At 39.7% G+C, this 18,904-nt stretch overlaps 1 protein-coding gene and 1 pseudogene across 1 annotated transcript; both read right to left on the bottom strand.

The window, feature by feature from the left end:
* Positions 1 to 4,796: 4,796 nt before the first annotated feature.
* Positions 4,797 to 11,769, bottom strand: LOC140953316 (monocarboxylate transporter 14-like). The gene is made up of 4 exons (XM_073402809.1): positions 11,303 to 11,769; positions 6,850 to 7,430; positions 6,006 to 6,378; positions 4,797 to 4,984 (listed from the first exon to the last, which is right to left on the bottom strand). The coding sequence occupies exons 1-4, from the start codon at positions 11,472 to 11,474 to the stop codon at positions 4,797 to 4,799; spliced, it is 1,314 nt and encodes a 437-aa protein (XP_073258910.1). The 5' UTR covers positions 11,475 to 11,769.
* A 3,617-nt stretch (positions 11,770 to 15,386) lies between these two features.
* On the bottom strand, positions 15,387 to 18,623 carry LOC140952938 (monocarboxylate transporter 12-like; annotated as a pseudogene).
* Between the last annotated feature and the right edge of the window lie 281 nt (positions 18,624 to 18,904).

Below are 18,904 nucleotides of genomic sequence, written 5' to 3'. Positions count from 1 at the left end.
AACTATTTTAGCTGCTTTATTCAGGGCTTTTGGTCTTCCCCTTAGTTTCTTGCCTTCAAAACCTTCATTTCTCCATGATCATTCTACCACCCAACATTCGGATTTTTCCGGGTTTTTAGCAATTTCTACAACAGATAAGCCAGTAAATCGAAGTATACAGGCTTATGCTCTCACGCAGCTGAACGTCTTTGCGTTAAGGGGGTTAATCTTTCGTGATATTCACAAAAAACAAGGAAGGAGTGCGATTCGGGCTATGAAATACAAAAAATGTGAGGCTGGAAAATATACTCGCGCACGCGCACCTTTGGCGCAATAGTGAATTATATTGAAAGACACAACTTTTGTTGAAATGATTTGCTTACCAAGTCCAATCGTTCTGAAATACAGACCTATAAAGTAGAGGAACGAACTTTTGGGACACCCTGTAGTATTGGGCTACTTGTTATGGTTTTGTAATAGACATTTTGGTAATTTTCGGAGGCTAGGGTTATTTTATCAATTATGAATACTAGTTGATGTTTTGAGAGTGAAGAATTGATCATGGCGGTAAATTTTCCAATTTAAGCAATTGAAAAGAAGAAACCTGAAAAAAAAAATGTTTTGTTAATGTTTTGTTATTGTTATGCTTTTTATACTTGCTCACCTTGTTTTATATTGACTAATAATAACTACAATAATAATACTAATAATAAAAAAATCTTTATAAAGGGAACTCCCATCACATAAAGTGGTTTTCAGGGTCCTCTGACTAAGATTAAATAATATTAAAACTACTAATAACAATCAAATCTAAAAAACTAGTGGTTATAAAGTTAAAGGCTAAAGGCTGGTTTTCACTAGCGACGGAGTCGGAGTCGGAGTCGGAGTCGTAAGCGGAGTCGTAAGAGCGCTTATGACCTAGTGAAAATCAAAAATCGTAGTCGTAAGCGGAGTCATTAGCGCGACGGAATCGGAGTCAGAAGAATCAGAACGTTTCCATTTTCTTCCGACTCCGCTTACGACTTCGTCGCCTACGTTCCGCTTATGATCTAGTGAAAACCAGATTGTCGGAGTCGGAAGCAGAAGCGGAAGGATAAGCCAATCGGAATGCACGTTCCCACGCTTTGTGATTGGTTTGGTTCTTCTGCTTCTGCTTCCGACTCCGACAATCTGGTTTTCACTAGATCATAAGCGGAACGCAAGTGACGGAGTCGTAAGCGGATTTGGAACGCTGTTTTCCAGGGCGGATAAAGGTTGGGCGGTGAAACGAGCGCGTCCGAGCAAAAAGGTGTGATGCAGTGGACTGGGACTCTGCTTAGAAATGTCGCTTGTTTTCGACTTCGGTCAGAACTTGCGATATGATGTGGTTTGTACATTAGACACTGCCGCTGTCACTGAATTATGGCGGCTTGAATTGTTTTCTTGTACTTCTTCCTCGTTCCTTTGTGCTGGTACGCTGTCTCCGAGAGGCAAATGTTGCAAATATTTTTTTGCGGGAGGTTTAGTTAGAGTAGACAAACATCTCTTTCAAAGGGTTTCTCTAATTACTTCCATGACTCTACCACTGAATTATATTTTCGTTCTGCTACTGCCAATGTCGATGTTATTCCAAAACAAAAACAACTAAGTACTGTCTAAAACTCGAAGGAAAATAAAAGACAGCAGATCGTGTTTCGTAACTAGATGACGTGTATTTTATAAATGCGTGCAGCTCGTGCAAGGTGAAATTATGCCAATTTCAATCACCATCACCCTTCTTTTTAATTTTGAAAAAAGCATCTCAGACGTCTTTCTGTTTCTTCGAAACTTCAAAATTAGTTTCCCCTCAGTTTTTTCTGTTTACCTTGTTTTGTTTTAGAAAGAAAAACGGAGAAAAAAACTTACAACTAACCTCAATAAATTTTGTTTACATGCGGTTGCCGGATTTGCAACGCATTGCGCGAATGGCCATGGCGCGTTCCACCCGAGAAGCAAAGTTTGAAGAAGTAAAACGCCACTATATCAATATATATCAATCTAATTTTTTGTTATGTTATACAAAATTTATCCTCCTTTAACATATGTAAAAATCGAGGTTAAGAAGTGTTAAGCTTTTGCAAACGAAACGGCGAAAGACGATTAGGTGATATTTAGTGGAAGGAGGAGGTATTCAACACTTTCAAATTAAACTCAAATTTTGGCATTATACGACCGACAAGTTTGACTTATAGACGTACAGACACAAACATATGAAACTGTTTATTGATATTGTTATGAAACGAATTTATCTCTTTAACATTGTAGCCTGAAATTACAGAAAGAAAATAGGATTTCCGGTTTGCAAAAAGGAAAATTTCGCCGGCCTTGAAGCTCACCGGAAGCGCGGAAAGAGCGCTCGTGCCAGTCCTACTCCGCATCACACATTAAATGAAGAGCAGAGCGCTCGTTTCACCGCCCAACCTTTATCCGCCCTGCTGTTTTCACTAGATCATAAGCTCGACAACGCTTCTGATTACGACTCCGACTCCGACTCCGTCGCTAGTGGAAACCAGCCTTAAAAAGGCTAGACGGCTAAAAAATAAGGCATCAAGTGCCTTTTCAACGCCTCGAAAACCATTTAGAGAGAAAATATACAGAATGCAGCGCAGAATGGAGAAGAGAGAGTTGTGACAACGTTAGAGAATAAACTCCGAAGAAATAAAGAGTAATTAAGAGTAAGCACACTGAATAGTTGTCTAGTGTTAAAGAAGAATTGGCTAGTTACCCCTAAGAGTTCCTTCAACAAAGGGTTGCCGGTTTTGCAGTCAAGCAGATTAGAAAGAGAGATCAGAGTGTCCAGCTATCGGAAAAACTTGTTCCACTTGTAAAAAAGACAATCATTTTGCCTTGAAATGTTCCTTCGGATAGAAGAACTGAACAGCAGAGAAAGAAGCCAAGGAACATAATCTACAAAAGCATGTGGGGAAACTCCGGGATGACCTAGTTTTCATTCATAGACACTGAGCTGTTCACATTTTTTTTATATTTCAAACACTTAACTGAACATTTGTGCCCACTTTATCACCGTTCAAGGGCTTATAGTTTTTTCAATGCATTGTTGTGTTTTTTACTCAGAAAAGGCCAATTTAAGACTATAATTTGTATCTTACTGCTGTACAGTCGAATCCCCATAACTCGAACCTTCAAGGTAAATAGGAAACAGTTCGAGTTATAGGGAGTTCGAGTTATCGAGGGTAAAATTATATAGAAAATGTTTTGAAGGGAAATGAAAATTGCTTCGAGTTAGCGGGAGGTTCGAATTATAGAGGGTTCGAGTTACCGGGAGTCGACTGTATTTTTTTTCTGTTGTTTTCTTTGCATAAGGAATGGTGTAGCGATGTCAGGTGACAACTGCCGTCCAATGTTGTGCTAGATTTTAAATCTTCTCGCTGTCTTGTACAGTAGTTCGCAATCAAGTAGCTTCAGGTGAATCTCATGGATTGAACATCGTTTGTTTACGTTTGTCTCGTGGCAGTACAAAACACATAACGTTACATTCCCATAAAGTACCCTCCCCTGTTACACAATAGGCCATTTTACAGTTATGGGTGAAAGCGAGGGTGAGGGTGACCTTATTTTGATACAAACCTTCTTTGCTTTGTTATGGAAATTGTTCTTGAAAAATACTAGTTAGCATAAGAGTAACTTGCCTTACATAATAAAGCAGGAAGGTTTGTATCAAAACAAGGTCACCCTCAGCCTCGCTTCCATCCATAACTGTAAAATGGCCTATTCACTCGATTTTTTCTCTCCCTCCCATTTCTAACTTTTTACGTGCCTCTTCCCCGAGCTGCGCGAGGTTCTGCGACACACGTATTTCTAGTATGTACTGTACAAACATACATACATACATACATACATACACACATACATACATACTTTATTGACTTCCTCATGGAGGCTTTTCAAAGACAATAATTCAATTAATTACATACAACTAAAAAGATAAAAATTTACTACAATAAAAAACCTGCTTCAAGGACGCTTAAAATATTTACAATAATATTTGTCAGGAGTTTAATGTATTGATTAAATTTAAAACCGCTTGTACTTAAAAACGGTAATAAAAATATTCATACTAAAATTTAAATGACATGATAAAAACTCAATAATCTATAAAATCCTCGTCCAGTTTACGTTTCAGATTGAACTTAAAGGCAGATACTGATTAAAACGTTTTAAGATGGCTATCCATGGAGTTCCAGATACTGACTATTCTATAATAAAACGTCCTCTGACCACTAGCAGACTTGATAAGTGGAATGTCCAGCATCTGTGAACTTCTTGTGGCACGTCCGCTTATTTCTCCGCGCTTAATGAATTGGGAGAAAAGGTACTCCAGCACGCGGGATTGGGGGAAGTAAGGCATTTAAAGGCCATGCTAGCGTTAATAAAGTTTAACTGAGTTTACTGCTTGCCATTTAAACTCTTTTAAAACTGGTGTAATGTGATCATATTTGCGCGTACTGTCGCAATTCGAGCAGAAAAGTTCTGTAAAAACAGTTTGAAAAACAAGTTCTTTTCAGTAACATCAAGTGGTCTGAAATAAGAAAACAAGTGGACCAACGTTAAAAAGTGCATATTTAGGGTTTATACTTTATGTGGGAGTGACATGGATGCATTTAACTCATTTATATGAACTTTTTATTATAAAGCACTAAAAATTTGAATGTTGCTTTAAAATATACTTAAGTAAAATGTTGTATTTAAAATGTCATGTTCTAATTATTTAATCTGCTGCTTTGTAGCTCTGTTTCTCAACTGCATAGTTAAACCATTTTAGTCCCCGCAGTTCTGAACTATAGTACGGTTTCTTTTTCTTGAACGAAGAATTCCAAAAACTTGTGTTGCTCTTCATGCGCTTCTATAACTAAATTCTCTTTCTTCAGCAACCTGTTAAGGAATACAACAGTTGATCCGAAAACCATGATTCCCCCAGCAGTGTAAAAGGCAGGTCCGTACTCGTGGGCAGTGTCAGCTATGAAACCTGTCGGAGAGTTTGGAAATGTTAGAGACCTTTAGATTCAAGAAAGAGGACGATTACGAGTAGGAGATTTGACTTTAAGTTTTTTCGCCTATTCTGAAAATATGGACTCTCCGGAAAGCTTCATTTGACCATTTTTCACTGGAAAACTTAGCACTGTTACCTTTAGTGGAGGAGGTTACACCCTCTCCCCGATCGCAAATTGATAAAACTTCTAACATTTGATAACTTGTTTCCGCCACTTCGACATTCTCGCTAAAACTCGTAGTAGAGTGACGACGGCTACCACGTTTTCCCGCCAGAATGACGCTGGCCCACGCGCTTACACTACGCAGTATTGAGAAAATCTCGTACTCGTTGTCATACTCGTCTTGCAATCTAAAGCTCTCTATTAACTTTAAGAACCTGTTTTTCTTGTGCTTATAGTTATGTCAATGTTGCTAAGTGAGAACGTGCTTTACGTAAGAACAGTCGAGGCCTCCTGTAAGCAACCACCCAAAATGCAAAGACTGAGTGGTCGCTTAGGGGAGGTGGTCATTTACAAGAATCGAACCACAAGGGGTCTCTTCTGAGAAGAGGTCCAGGCACATCTGCTTTATGGAAGGTAATTTATTGCATGCAATGTCTAAGTTATTCGATATTCTAAGTACCATAGCGCACACAGCGCAAATAGGGATCAGAGAATGCGTCAAGAGGTCGCTTACAAAGGGTAAAACCTGGAAAATTATTAATCGTCAGGCCCAAAAAGTGGTCGTGGTGTTCAAAAGTGTTTGGAATCTAAGCAGCGTCGGCGTTTCACTGCTCTGTTATCATAAATAGTTTTTTTTTTTTTGCAGAAGATGTCAAATTTTGTAGTTGTGTAAAGAAATTGTATTCAAACCCTGTCCTCATATATTAGCTATCGGTTGCTGCCGTTGTTGTATAGTGAAAACCTTACGGAAAGAAGGCCTGTCCTTGCAGGTGCGGACGCAGTTACAAGGTGAGTTTTGCTTATTAGTAAACTCTTGAACGAAATATAACTTACCTATAAAAACTGGACCTATGACACTAGAAAGACCGATAAATAGAGTAAGATAGCCCCAAGCTTGGTCAATTCTCTTCTGTCCGACACATGTCAACACTATCAGTGGCATTAAGCCGTATCGTCCACCATCCATGAGACCAAACATAACAGATAACACCACCACAAATTTGTAAGATGTTGCCACGGGTAACAGAAACAAGCAGACGCCGAGACATGTCGTTGAAAATTGATAAAGATCAAAGATGTTGATGAATTTGAATTCACTTAGCTTGCAGAACAAGTGGTTGCTAAAGAAGTAAGAGATGGCCATGTAGGTGTATAGCATGGAGCTTCGTTCTGACGAAATGCCAAGTTCACTTTCACAAAATTTCACCTACAAGGGAAAAACCAACCAAATATTTCAGTAACTGGCGATTATATACCACTTATTAACCGAGAGTGAGGTCGTTACAGGCCGAAATCTCAGATATTGATACGTTAGGGCTTGGCTTATTCCCACCCTACACCTTCCAACCCTAAGCGCCAGTCTTCTTTGGTGAAATAAATGTTTTATAACTTAAGTAGCCTTAACGTTGCAGTTTTATAAAAAGCTTTCAGGCCGTGACGTAAGGGTAACTGGGTAAAAGGGTTAGAGAACATTAGGGCAATTTTTACAAAGCTTACAGGGATATGACGACGGCAATTATCTCTTACTCCTCGAGTTCCTGTAGTCCCCTTTATATTGCGGGGTGGGGACCAAGGACCATATTCTAGGTAATTGTTGCAGGTAAGTGTCTTTAAAGAAAGGATTAATGATAGTGTTATTTGTATAAAAAATATTCAGTAATGTTAAATCACAACTTACTAGGAAAATTGACAGCGTATACACGACAAAGAAGACCGGAGTAACGGAGACAAGATAGATGATGTAACGTCCATTTCGTAAAAGGCTTGGTGCAGGAATGACCTCGACATTTTTTTCGGATCCTTCTTCAATTCTTTTGACGTTATCTACGGTAACATTCGATTTTGGGTCATAAGAGAACGCCAGTGGGGTTGCCAAGAAAAACAAGATGGCCCACCCTCTAAGAGCATTTTTAAATCCATAATTTGAAATGAGAACCTCTGTGAGTTGTGTCACGACGAACATGCCTACACTTGATGACGAGGCTGTTATTCCAACCGCAAGAGAACGCCACTTCACAAAGTGCCTCAGAACAACTAGAACACTGCAGTGGTAGGACATTGCTGAGCCCAATCCTCCAGTTACCGAGAATAAAACAAGGAAAAACCAAAAATTGTCCACAAAGGAGCTTGCACAAAAGCTGATCGAGATTATAAGACAACCACTTATGGCTGTCATTCTAAATCCGAAACGTTTCATCAGGCGGGTTACCAATGGTCCAAAAATCCACGGGAGTGACATGTAGAGTGAACCGATCCAAGCTAAAAAATATCAAAACAGAAGTAAAGTCAATAATCAGAGCTCTGTTTACTTCAACGATGTTAAATAAACAGTAAAGGCTCGCTACGAACGAGCTTGCGCAAAATTTGCACCAGGTTATAAGTCACCCACTAAATCCGAAACGTTTCATTAGGCTGGTTAATTATCAGATGGTCCAAAAATCCTGGCGAGTGGTTAGTGCCTTAAAGACTGTGTAGAATGAACTGTTTCATGGGTTAGTTGCGCCCAATTTTACGATAAAGCTGACTGCTTTCGTGAGACTAACATGGTCACTATGGTTTGACTCACTGCTGCGGATCTCTTGACGACTACATGTTCTACATTCCGAACGTTTACTAGAGAATTTCTATGAAAAACTCACCGTTTTTTTACGATCTGGCCAGCCGTTTTTATAGAATTTCTACATTATTTCCACTGCACACTGGCCTACTTTGTCAGTATCACTGGGCAGTTCGTAAAGAGATGAAATACTTTTAGGGGATTAACATGAGTCTTTCTGTTTAAAAAAGAGGGGATAAAAGTTAGGAATGCTGTCAAGCATGAAGTCCTAGCGGAATCCGTACCTGTGAGTCAAGTAACTTCAAATGCTCCTTAACCTCACGAAAATTAAAGGCCTAGTTAGTACGTCTCGCTTCTACTGTGCCGGCCTTAATTCTTATTTCGGAGCGTCCGCGCACTCACAGCGAGGCCCCATAGCTAAAGCAAATGAAAACCTATCGATGCTACAAAGTTTGCCATCACGTCAATATTTCCACTGGGGTAGGGGTAAAAAAACTCAGTAGGGCAGGAAAGGGAGTCCCAGATATTTACGTTGTGTTTCGATTTGGCGCAAAATTAACCATTTTAGAGCTAACTAATTTTCGAGTACCTAGGAGTTTCAATTTGAAAGTAAGTGTTGGCGTCAACCCTCGAAGACAATAGGGAGAATACAGTTTGAAAATAAATAAAGTGAAGAAAATGAAAATGACCCCTGGGAATTAGGGTGGGTAAGCCTTTTTAAAAGAAAAATATGTTATTTTCGTGTATTTGTGATGTACAAAAGGGGAAAGCCCATCGAGTAAATTCCAGGCAAGCCAGAGTGCCTTCTCGTACACTCGTCTTATTCAAGTTCCCGGATGTACAATCACACGGTTAGGCAGACTAGCATAGACCTTAACTTGTTTTCACACCAGAAAAAACACTGGGTCAAAGTTTACCTGCAATGTTGCTCTCGCCTTATTCATTTGACTCCCAAGAGCCTGTTTCCGAGGCCAAAGACTTACTCGTCACCTTAGAAAAGCGAACAATATCGTATTTTTTTGTCTCAGCCCGGATCAGGGTGATTGATCCGTTTAACCAAATGAAACGAGAATACAATACTATATTGCACGATGCAGACTCTTCGAATCGTAATAACTTTGTCCCATCTCAGAGCTTTACATGATGCTCTCCGGTGACCAATAGCCTCCCCGCAGACGTCCTTTGGGGTTCGTTTGTCACGCATTCATTTCTCCCCCAAATGAATGCGTGACGAACAAACCCCAAAGGACGTCTGCGGGGAGGCTAGGTGAGCAGTAACGAAATGTTACCTGCTAAGGCGCGCACTGATATCAAATACCGATTTTTTTTCTGGTCTCAGTCAAAATTTGAAAAAACCGAGGATATAGGGTTTATTCTGCTCGACAAAAGCACGGCAGAAGCACGACGTCTGAATCAAAGTTTTGAACAGTTTGGTTAGGCAGAGCAATCAAGTTCGACAACGTCTGCCGCGCTACACGATTCTGACAGCTGACTGATTCAAACGTTGGGCTTATGTTGCGACGACCTAATTTCCAGTAAATTTTGAGACTGAAGCTGTTTTCGAAAATGTATAAATATGACCCAAACGTCTGAATTAAAGTCCTCCTTCTGTTGAACCCAATTACAATAAGAACAACAAGGCAGAAGTATGTTAAACAATAAATTAAAAATGCAGGCAATGTAAATTTTAGCCTTGATCTAGTTTACTCTCACCCACTTTGGTTTATGCTTAAAATTAAGAGGATTTTTCAAGTGGTTACAGTATGATTAGCTAAGTAAGGGATATTTCATTGGGATGTAATGTCAGGTATATATCACGAATATTCACCTATTATTAGTTGTTTAGAATACCTTTACAAGTTTGATGTATAAAATATTCATCAACATACACCTTTTCCTTTCATGAATTCGTTCTTAAACAAATATGTTCTATTTTGGTACACTTTCGCGACTTCCACGACAACCCTTTTATCGTAAAAGAATGTTCAATTAAGTTCTCCAAAAGGAACAAAGCCTTAATATACACTAAGAATTACACAATTTGGCATTTTTGTCCTCAACTTCACCTTTTATCAGTCTTTTCCAGGAAAAGACTAGCGTCTTAATTTTTTAACCATTTTTAGAGTTATTTTCTCGCACTCTCAACCGAATTCATGTCAGTCGATAGTTTCTACGTAAAATAAAATATATTCAAATTAAAAAGAGCGAGATATCTCCTATTTTTGTAGGTGTTTACTGAGTAAACATCTATTGTTGTAATTTCTACTTTTGACCATATACTGTATTTTACTGTCGTGACACGCGTATTAATTTTCTGAGGTTATTGTTAATGGTCGGCATGATTTGCCCTCTGATGCAACAGCATTTTCTTTGACCTCTTTTGAAAAGCAACGCTGTTCAATGCGGCTAAATAAGGGTTTTGGGTTGTTTAATTTCTTCGGCGATTGCCTCCTGGATCTGAATAATTTTAAGCGATTTTCTTTTTGGCCGTGAATGTGACGGTTTCCTGAATGTTTTGTCACGCTGAGCCAGCTCGTTAGCGTTTTTAGCAGGACGGATATTGACATCCAAATCTCGAAGAATGGATCGCAGCTTAAACTAAAACTACATCAACTATGGAGAATTGCGATGTGACACAGTCATAACTGCTCATGAATTTTAACTTCCGCTTGTTTTTCTGGAGATAATGTGAGTCTTTGGACGGGAGCACGTAGTTCCTCCCTTGGTGATAACTTTTGAATTACACTGTAGCTTAACAGCCTTGCGACTGTTTTGTTATTCCCACTTTGTGATCAGGCAAGACCATGGTTTCGGTTCTCCACGCGAACCTCATCAGTTGCCGGGTTGGCTTTCTGCTTAGTTGCTTCTACAAGAGTAACTGTAGTTATTTGTTCTGTGGGTGTGCTGTTATCTGTTCTGCTCAGTTATTTGTTCTGTAAATTGTGATTATGTCGAGTGTTAATAGCGGCTGGCGCGTTTTTGACAGATGTTGACAGATTTCTATCGAAGAGCCAATCAGAGTTTTGCGTTGTGAGAGCAACGCATTAGTTCAAAAGCTTGGGCTTCGCCTTTTCTCGCGTGGGGTGATTTTCACGCACGCTCGCGTTTCGCTTGCTCTACTATCGGTGAGAAAAAATGGGGGACTACTCGTAGTCTACCTTGAATTATTAGGCTAAATTATTTGACTTAGAACGGTGTGTAATAGTAGCGCAGTTGGCTTACAGAACAAGCCAATGTTTATTGCACACACTGGTTAAACATATTGGTCATCGGCTTCCTTTTCTTCTTTACAGTTATAACAATTAGCGCTTTCTTAGTGCTTGTACATGTAGGTCAGAATGGAAATTCTTTTGCGTGGTTTGCTTGAAGCGAGGAATATTCATGAACTGCTTACTGCTTTAACCTTTGCTCGCGTTACAAGTATTATTTGTGGAATAGAAATTGTTTCTAGTGGGTGGCTTTTAATTACAAAGTGAGCCGGAATAATCAAATAAATCAGTGTTTCAACTCGCTCCTTAAAAAATTTACTGCGTTTACTGCTCAGAACCTTTAGCCGGTTGTAACAAACGCTTACCAGTTATCGCAATGGGCTGCCTGAAATGTTTCAGCAGAGATGGCAAAAACAGTCCAAAGCTATAGTAGCTGCCATTATGGAACGTCAGAGTTGTAAAAGCGGCGAAACAAATAAACCAAGACCAGGGGCTATCCATTCTTCTCCTCGAATCAGCCATATTATTGACAGTCATCTGCTGAGACGTTCTTAGGTCGCCACGCGATTATTGACAACCAAAAGGGTAGCAACATTCAATATTTACAAATTTAAAATTCACAGGTCTGCATTCATAATCAAGGGTGATCCTGATTTCTTCTGCCCCAGCCGTTTGGGTTATTTTTCTTCCAAACAAATGTTGTCCAGTGGGATCGATGTTCAACATCCACCAAGAGGTTCTGTTCAGCAGAAACTTTCATCCTAAGACAATGTTTACGAACAAGTGAAAGCGTGGCGGGTTATATAATTAACGTGACAGGTGAAAGGACAGTCAAACCCTCCTTTGGCAAAACCCCGTGACCAATAGCCTCCCAAGCAGGCGTTTTTAGGGGAGTTTGTATTTTGTCCCTGTTGGGAGGGACGGTTTAAACGTCGAACTTTAATTATTAGGTTCGGCACATGTTAAGTTCAACGTATGAATCAATTCAGGAACGGCACTTTTGTATTTGGGTCGACTCTGCCGTTCTATTCGACTGACCTTGTCAAATAGAACGGCGAAAGATCGACTTCGATTCATACGTCGAACTTCACATGTGCCGAACCCCTGGATAGTGATTCATCTGGTGGATAAAGCAATCCATCGTTTGAACAACCGGGGCTTGGTATAAAACCTCAGTAGACTGGCCTTTGGAAAAAAAGACAAGTGCATGCGATAGATGCTTTCTTAGGGTGTTTTCCTTTCGGTGAATCCAAAAACGGATATTAGATCTTAAAACGGATTTCGCGTTCCTTTCGGCAAATCGAAATCCGGATTTTTGATCTGGTGAATCCTTTTTGAAAAAGGATTCATTGGATTTGAAAACCAAAGAATTTGAATCCAAATTAACGGATTAGTGATCTACGTTGTTCCATTCACAGTGGATCCGAAATTTGTCAGATGATCCCACAGCGGTATTTCCAGTTAGAGTATTCCCGTAGAGTTTCCTAGTTGCTGCCATTTGTCGCAAAACATCTGAAAACACTGAAGATTGTTCCCGGTACAGTAAAATATCCATTTCCTAACCATTTGTTGCTAAAGATTGCTTAAAAACACAAGTGAGTAAAAGGGATAAATGAACTGCCATCTTTCTACAAACTCACTTGTAGACACGATAGGCACTCGCTCGTGTTACATTAAATGCGAGCTACGAAACTGGATCAAACTAAGCCAACAACCTTAAGATAATTTTCAACTTTAACGCGCTTCTTTCTTGATCTGTTTATGTTCCAAGTCGCTATTCGAACTGCCGACCACAAATTTTTGCACGGTATAATCGCATAATTTATCAAACAGAAAACACGTTAGAGAGGACGAGAGGCTGTCATGCATATTGCACTCGTTTGCGAAAGGTTACCAAATTCTATTTCGGATACTTAATGAAAGGTTGCTACTGATCTGATAGTGACTCCAAATAACTTACGATGTGCTACGTACAACTTCAAGGATATTGCCATCTACCACCACGGTTGGTTTAAATCCTACTTTGTTCTAAGCGAAAGATATAGTACGTAATTCCCTACAATTGTCACTGTTAAACGGAAACTTACTCTCCCTGGACCAGTTCTCTACGCAGTTCACTATTTCTTGAACATTGGTAGCTTGCCAATCAGTCAATCAATCAATCAATTAATCAATCTTTATTCCTCCTAAGATAAAAAGACATTCAAGTTACATCAGCAGTTGGAAGTCTAAATTTACATAAGACATACTGTATACAAATAATAGAAAGATTAGCCTGCGAGCAAGCTCTCCTATTTGGGCGAGTGAAGTGAGTCTCGCGAGAACGCGCGAGCGAGCGGCAAAGCTGCGAGGGGCAGGGGAAAGGAGAGCTCTCTCCTTTCCTCGGCCCCTCGCTCGCGCGTTCTCGCGAGGCTCACTTCGCTTGCCCAAATAGGAGAGCTTGCTCGCAGGCTACAGAAAGATCAAAGATTATATCTAAAAATAAACCTGTTTATATAAACATTCTTAAATCTATCGGTCTTTATCTCCGCGAGCGATGATCACTTTTGTTTCTGAGTTAATACTTTGTTTCTTTCTTCTTCGGAATGATGTTAGTAAGCGGGCAATCGGGATCCACTGAACGTACCTTGAAAAGCTTCTTATCTGCCTTTCCTAAAAGTTCTCGAATGTCCATTCTCTTAGATGTGTATTTCCTTTTAAAGCATCTATTTGGTATGACCGTGAGATCTGAGTCTACAGCCGGCGCCATAAACAGGCAGACCATAAGTGAAATTCGGTAAAACTAAAGCGCTAAATAGGTGGTCCACTTTACCTTAACTGAAAGCTTCCTTCCGTAAAGATCATGATTAACGCTGTCGAACGCTTTACTGAAATCGAAGATGAACGGTGGGGACCCCGGCCAAGGGCTGGCAGGGGACCAACAGGTGACTGTTTCAAGAAGGTTTCCGAAATAAGGGAATTGGTGATTCGTGTCACGATGAACATGCCAACACTTGATGACGAGGCTGTTATTCCAACCGCAAGAGAAAGCCACCTCTCAAAGTGCCTCAGAACAACTAAAACACTGCAGTGGTAGGAAATTGTTGAACCTAATCTTCCAATTACCGAGAACATAAAAAAGGAAAGCCAAAAATTGTCTGTGAACGAGCTTGCGCAAAAGCCGATCGACATTATTAGACACCCAGTTATGGCTATGGTTCTAAATCCGAAAACGTTTAATCAGGCGAGTTGCCAATGATCCAAAAATATGGGAGAGTGCAATGTAGAGTGAACTAATCCAAGCTTAAAAATCAGAATAGAAGTAAAATTAGTGCCCTGATTACTTCAATAGCTTTAGGTGAATCTCATGGATTGAACATCGTTTGTTTACGTTTGCGAAGACTGTCTTGTGACAGTACATACAAAACACATAACGTTACATTTCCATAGAGCACCCTCCCCTGTTACACAATTCACTCTATTTTTTCTCTCCCTCCCATCCCTAACTTTTTACGTGCCTCTTCCCCCGAGCTGCGCGAGGTTCTGCGACACACGTACTTCTAGTGTGTGCTTTACATACATACATACTTTATTGGCTTTCCTCATAGAGGCTTTTCAAAGACAATAATTCAATTAATTACATACAACTAAAAAGATAAAAATTTACCACAATAAAAAACCTACTTCAAGGACGCTTAAAATATTTACAATAATATTTGTCGGGAGTATAATGTATTGATTAAATGAAAAACTTGTACTTAAAAACTGTAATAAAAATATTCACACTAAAATTTAAATGACATGATAAAAACTCACGAATCTATAAAATCCTTGACCAGTTTACGTATCAGATTGAACTTCAAGGCAGATACTGATTCAAAACATTTAAGATGGCTATCCATAGAGTTCTAGATACTGACTATTTTATAATAAAACGTCTGACCACTAGCAGACTTAAAAAGTGGAATGTTCAGCATCTGCGAACTTCTCGTGGCACGTCCGCATGAACTGGGAGAAAAGGTACTCCAGCACGCGGGATTGCGAGAAGTAAGGCATTTAAAGCCCATGATAGCGTTAATAAAGTATAACTGAGTTGCTACTGGTAGCCATTTAAGCTCTTTTAAAATTGGTGTAATGTGATCATATTTGCGCGTACTGTCGCAATTCGAGCAGCAAAGTTCTGTAAAAACAGTTTGAAAAACTAGTTCTTTTCAGTAACATCAAGTGGTCTGAAATAAGAAAACAAGTGGACTAACGTTAAAAGGCGCATATTTAGGCTTTATATACTCTATGTGGGAGTGCTTTAAAATATAATTAAGTAAAATGTTATATTTAAAATAGACTGCAAAACAGTCGGTTTTTTTCTCAAAATCAGTAAAGAAATCGGTGAAGCCTGTCGTAAGAGTCTTACGGGCGCAAAGCGCACGAACCTTACGTTCCAGACCTTTTGTTTGACTTCTCGCTTTGCGTACTTGAATACGCAAAAATACGGACTGTTTTGCAGTCTATATATTTAAAATGTCATGTTCTAATTATTTAATCTGCTGCTTTTGTAGCTCTGTTTCTCTATTGCATAGTTAAACCATTTTAGTCTCAGTTTAACTATAGTACGGTTTCTTTTTCTTGAACGAAGAATTCCAAAAACTTGTTTTTCTCTTCATGCGCTTCTTCAACTAAATTCTCTTTCTTCAAAAACCTGTTAAGGAATACAACAGTTGATCCGAAAACCATGATTCCCCCAGCAGTGTAAAAGGCAGGTCCGTACTCGTGGGCAGTGTCAGCTATGAAACCTGTCGGAGAGTTTGGAAATGTTAGAGACCGTTAGATTCAAGGAAAAGGACGAATAGAAGTACGAGATTTGACTTTAAAGTTTTTTCGTATACCGTATTTATTCCAATAAGCGCCCAACCTCGAATTAGCGCCCACCTTGAATAAGCACCCATCCTAGAAGCAGAAAAAGTTAATAAACGCCCATCCTCAAATAAGCGCCCACTCCCACCTCACAGCCCTCCCCTTTCCACTCAAACTAAAATAAGCGCCCACCCCTACCCCGCTTCCTCCTCCCACACACACAGAAAAAAATTGAATAAGTACTAATAAGAGACTTCCCCGAAGACGGAGTTTTAATTTCTTCAGAGTATTTTACAGAAACCTTGCATTGTTGCATCTTCTCGTTTTGTTGTTACCATTTGTTGTTTTGTTGCAAAATAAACATACTACACTTGCTGAAAATGGTGAAACTTCAATAAGCGCCCAGCCTCGAATAAACGCCCACCTCGAATAGGCGCCCACTCTCAAGGTCCAAAAATTTAATAAGCACCCAGGGCGGTTAATCGAATAAATACGGTATTCTGAAAAAATGGACTCTCCGGAAAGCTTCATTTTACCATTTTTCACTAAAAAAGTTAGCACTGTTATACCTTTAGTGGAGGAGGTTACACCCTCTCCCGATCGCAAAATGATAAAACTTCTAACATTTGTTAACTTGTTTCCGCCACTTCGACATTCTCGCTAAAACTCGTAATAGAGTGACGACGGCTACCACGTTTTCCCGCCAGAATGACGCTGGCTCACGCGCTTACACTACGCAGTATTGAGAAAATCTCGTACTCGTTGTCATACTCGTCTTAGAATCTAAAGCTCTCTATTAACTTTTAGAACCTGTTTTTCTTGTGCTTATAGTTATGTCAATGTTGCTAAGTGAGAAAGTGCTTTACGTAAGAACGGTCGAGGCCTCCCGTAAGCAACCACCCAAAATGCAAAGACTGAGTGGTCGCTTACGGGAAGTGGTCATTTACAAGAATCGAACCTCAACGGATCTCTTCTGAGAAGAGGTCCAGGCACATCTACTTTACGAAAGATAATTTATTTCATGCAATGTCTAAGTTAGGATATGTGTTGTTCCATGTTGTCGCTAAGGTTCTTCGACCTTCTAACACAGCGCAAATAGAGATTAGAGAAAGTGACAAGTGGTCGCTTACAAAAGGTTAAAACCTGGAAAATTATTAATCGTCAGGCCCAAAAAGTGGTCGTGGTGTTCAAAAGTGTTTGGAATCTAAGCAGCGTCGGCGTTTCACTGCTCTGTTATCATAGATAGTTTTTTTTTTTTGCAGAAGATGTCAAATTTTGTAGTTGTGTAAAGAAATTGTATTCAAACCCTGTCCTCATATATTAGCTATCGGTTGCTGCCGTTGTTGTATAGTGAAAACCTTACGGAAAGAAGGTCTGTCCTTGCAGGTGCGGACGCAGTTACAAGGTGAGTTTTGCTTATTAGTAAACTCTTGAACGAAATATAACTTACCTATAAAAACTGGACCTATGACACTAGAAAGACCGATAAATAGAGTAAGATAGCCCCAAGCTTGGTCAATTCTCTTCTGTCCGACACATGTCAACACTATCAGTGGCATTAAACCGTATCGTCCACCATCCATGAGACCAAACATAACAGATAAAACACCACCACAGCTTTGTAAGATGTTGCCACGGGTAACAGAAACAAGCAGACGCCGAGACATGTCGTTGAAAATTGATAAAGATCAAAGATGTTGATGAATTTGAATTCACTTAGCTTGCAGAACAAGTGGTTGCTAAAGAAGTAAGAGATGGCCATGTAGGTGTATAGCATGGAGCCTCGTTCTGACGAAATGCCAAGTTCACTTTCACAAAATTTCACCTACCAAGGCAAAAACAACCAAACAGTTCAGTAACTGGCGATTATATACCACTTATTAACCGAGAGAGAGGTTGTTACAGGCCGAAATCTCAGATATTGATACGTTAGGGCTTGGCTTATTCCCACTCTTCACCTTCCAACCCTAAGCGCCAGTCTTCTCTGGTGAAATAAATGTTTTCTAACTTAAGTAGCCTTAACATTGCAGTTTTATAAAAAGTTTTCAGGCCGTAATGTAAGGGTAACGGGGTAAAAGGGTTAGAGAACATTAGGGCAATTGTTACAGAGCTTACAGGGATATGACGACGGCAATTATCTCTTACTCCTCGAATTCCTGTAGTCCCCTTTATATTGCGGGGTGGGGACCAAGGACCATATTCTAGGTAATTGTTGCAGGTAGGTGTCTTTAAAGAAAGGATTAATGATAGTGTTACTTGTATAAAAAATATTCAGTAATGTTAAATCACAACTTACTAGGAAAATTGACAGCGTATACACGACAAAGAAGACCGGAGTAACGGAGACAAGATAGATGATGTAACGTCCATTTCGTAAAAGGCTTGGTGCAGGAATGACCTCGACATTTTTTTCGGATCCTTCTTCAATTCTTTTGACGTTATCTACGGTAACATTCGATTTTGGGTCATAAGAGAACGCCAGTGGGGTTGCCAAGAAAAACAAGATGGCCCACCCTCTAAGAGCATTTTTAAATCCATAATTTGAAATGAGAACCTCTGTGAGTTGTGTCACGACGAACATGCCTACACTTGATGACGAGGCTGTTATTCCAACCGCAAGAGAACGCCACTTCACAAAGTGCCTCAGAACAACTAGAACACTGCAGTTGTAGGACATTGCTGAGCCCAATCCTCCAGTTACCGAGAATAAAACAAGGAAAAACCAAAAATTGTCCACAAACGAGCTTGCACAAAAGCTGATCGAGATTATAAGACAACCACTTATGGCTGTGATTCTAAATCCGAAACGTTTCATCAGGCGGGTTACCAATGGTCCAAAAATCTAGGGGAGTGACATGTAGAGTGAACCGATCCAAGCTAAAAAATATCAAAACAGAAGTAAAGTCAATAATCAGAGCTCTGTTTACTTCAACGATGTTAAATAAACAGTAAAGGCTCGCTACGAACGAGCTTACGCAAAATTTGCACCAGGTTATAAGTCACCCACTAAATCCGAAACGTTGTTTTAGGCTGGTTAATTATCAAATGGTCCAAAAATCCTGGCGAGTGGTTAGTGCCTTAAAGACTGTGTAGAATGAACTGTTTCATCGATTAGTTGCGCCCTGTTTTAGGATAAA

The sequence above is a fragment of the Porites lutea genome, chromosome 11 (assembly GCF_958299795.1).
Source record: "Porites lutea chromosome 11, jaPorLute2.1, whole genome shotgun sequence".
NCBI classification, from domain to species: domain Eukaryota; kingdom Metazoa; phylum Cnidaria; class Anthozoa; order Scleractinia; family Poritidae; genus Porites; species Porites lutea.
This window is presented reverse-complemented; position numbering and strand designations above follow the sequence as displayed.

What these genes read in the sequence shown, in the direction of transcription:
- LOC140953316 (XM_073402809.1), bottom strand. Translation starts at nt 11,474, where the DNA reads ATGACTGTCAATAATATGGCTGATTCGAGGAGAAGAATGGATAGCCCC. An exon ending in GCAGCCCATTGCGATAACTG is followed by an intron (nt 7,431 to 11,302) that starts GTAAGCGTTTGT and finishes GATATTTTTTAG; the next exon opens with CTTGGATCGGTTCACTCTAC. An exon ending in CATAGGTCCAGTTTTTATAG is followed by an intron (nt 4,985 to 6,005) that starts GTAAGTTATATT and finishes ACTCTCCGACAG; the next exon opens with GTTTCATAGCTGACACTGCC.